The 1327-nt window shown below is 54.3% G+C and overlaps 2 protein-coding genes across 2 annotated transcripts; both read right to left on the bottom strand.

Annotated features, from left to right (window-relative positions):
* Window positions 1-278: 278 nt before the first annotated feature.
* On the bottom strand, window positions 279-506 carry Pmar_PMAR009680 (hypothetical protein; the record flags this gene model as incomplete). Its single annotated transcript, XM_002774799.1, has 2 exons — window positions 279-358; window positions 405-506. Coding segments are annotated over 2 exons (182 nt in total), but the record flags the coding sequence as incomplete, so codon positions are not given.
* A 497-nt stretch (window positions 507-1003) lies between these two features.
* On the bottom strand, window positions 1004-1157 carry Pmar_PMAR009679 (hypothetical protein; the record flags this gene model as incomplete). The annotated part of the gene is made up of 1 exon (XM_002774798.1): window positions 1004-1157. A coding segment is annotated over one exon (154 nt), but the record flags the coding sequence as incomplete, so codon positions are not given.
* Window positions 1158-1327: the final 170 nt, after the last annotated feature.

Genomic DNA, 1327 nt, shown 5'->3' with positions numbered 1-1327 from the left:
TCACGGAGGGGTCTATCAACTCCATTCTGAAAACAGCCGGATGATCGAAGGAGCAACCGAACTGAGCAGCCTCACCCTAGACTGCTGCTGCCCAGTAGTGCTGAGGTCCCATAAACGCACAACACCATCAGTGCAGGCAGTGTAGAAAGACCTCCGATCAGCTCCGAAGGCACAGTCCCACACCCATCGTGGATGACCATCGAAACCACACTGTCTTGAAAACCCGTCACTAACCGCACAAGGCATCAATTACCAACGACGAACTCATCGAGACTTACCTATGCGACTGCCATATCTGTGCTGTGCCATCGCTACCGCAGGTGGCCAGCAAGCGTGCCGGTCCCGGTGCGAATCGAACCTACAACAGTTACCCTGATATGCCTCGAAGAGCTTCCTGCACCTACTTTCAATACGTAGGCGTCATGTGCATCCAAAACATTGAGGGGGACCCAGCTGCTCGAGTCCGCATCCTCTGCGATGGAATTCTCAAACTCGGAAAGTCGATCCTACAAATACCTCTTCCCGTACGCATCCCCCCGGTGGTCGCCGAAGACGCATTTGTTCCCACTCACAATTGATGGTGTTTCCCGAGAAGTTTTGATATTCGATGCCGTCTGCTGTTGCTGATCGGACGATCCTTCTGATGATGTTGAGGTACTTCCTGAGGTCGCTGGTGGACCTGCAGTAAAACGTGGTGACACGAGACGATTCGGACCATCACTACCCGCGTTGATCCCACTGGAAATTTCGATACCACTCCGTGCATGCACTTCAGGTGTTCGAGGTGGCGTAACGACTTCATGTTGTTCTCCGCATACACGCCATGAAAAACAGGAGCCCTTATGGTTGGCCGCCACCACAGTCACGGCATCACTGGACGGGTCTGCATACCTGATGACCTCATCAAGGTCCCCTTTCCAGAAGCACGAGAGCCTTTCTACGTTGGAGCCACCGCTATGGATTTGATCGGCGAGGCTCCTGGGTCCGGCACCTCCGTCCACACCTAAACTGCCACAGTCTGGAGCCTGTGATCATCAGCAACTCCATAGCGCACCCTGTTAGCCGTGAGATCCCACACAGCGACCCGACCACTAGCATCACCACACAAGACCTCGGCTTGGTTGGGATGCAGCACACAGCAGTGTATGGCACCACCGCTACCGTCAGGCTGCTGATTCTTGAAACACCTGACGAGACGAGCTGCTGTGGTGGTCAAATACCCCCTGTGAAAATAACCGACATTTGGAAGCTTTTCTCGTCGCCAGCCGGAGCCCGTCGGTCCCATATTTTCGCCGTACCGTCTTCAGATGATGTGACGAACCATCTG

This window comes from Perkinsus marinus, assembly GCF_000006405.1.
Source record: "Perkinsus marinus ATCC 50983 genomic scaffold scf_1104296957430, whole genome shotgun sequence".
In the NCBI taxonomy this organism is placed as follows: Eukaryota; Perkinsozoa; order Perkinsida; family Perkinsidae; genus Perkinsus; species Perkinsus marinus.
Note: the sequence above shows the minus strand (reverse complement) of the source record. Positions and strands in the feature narration are given on the sequence as shown.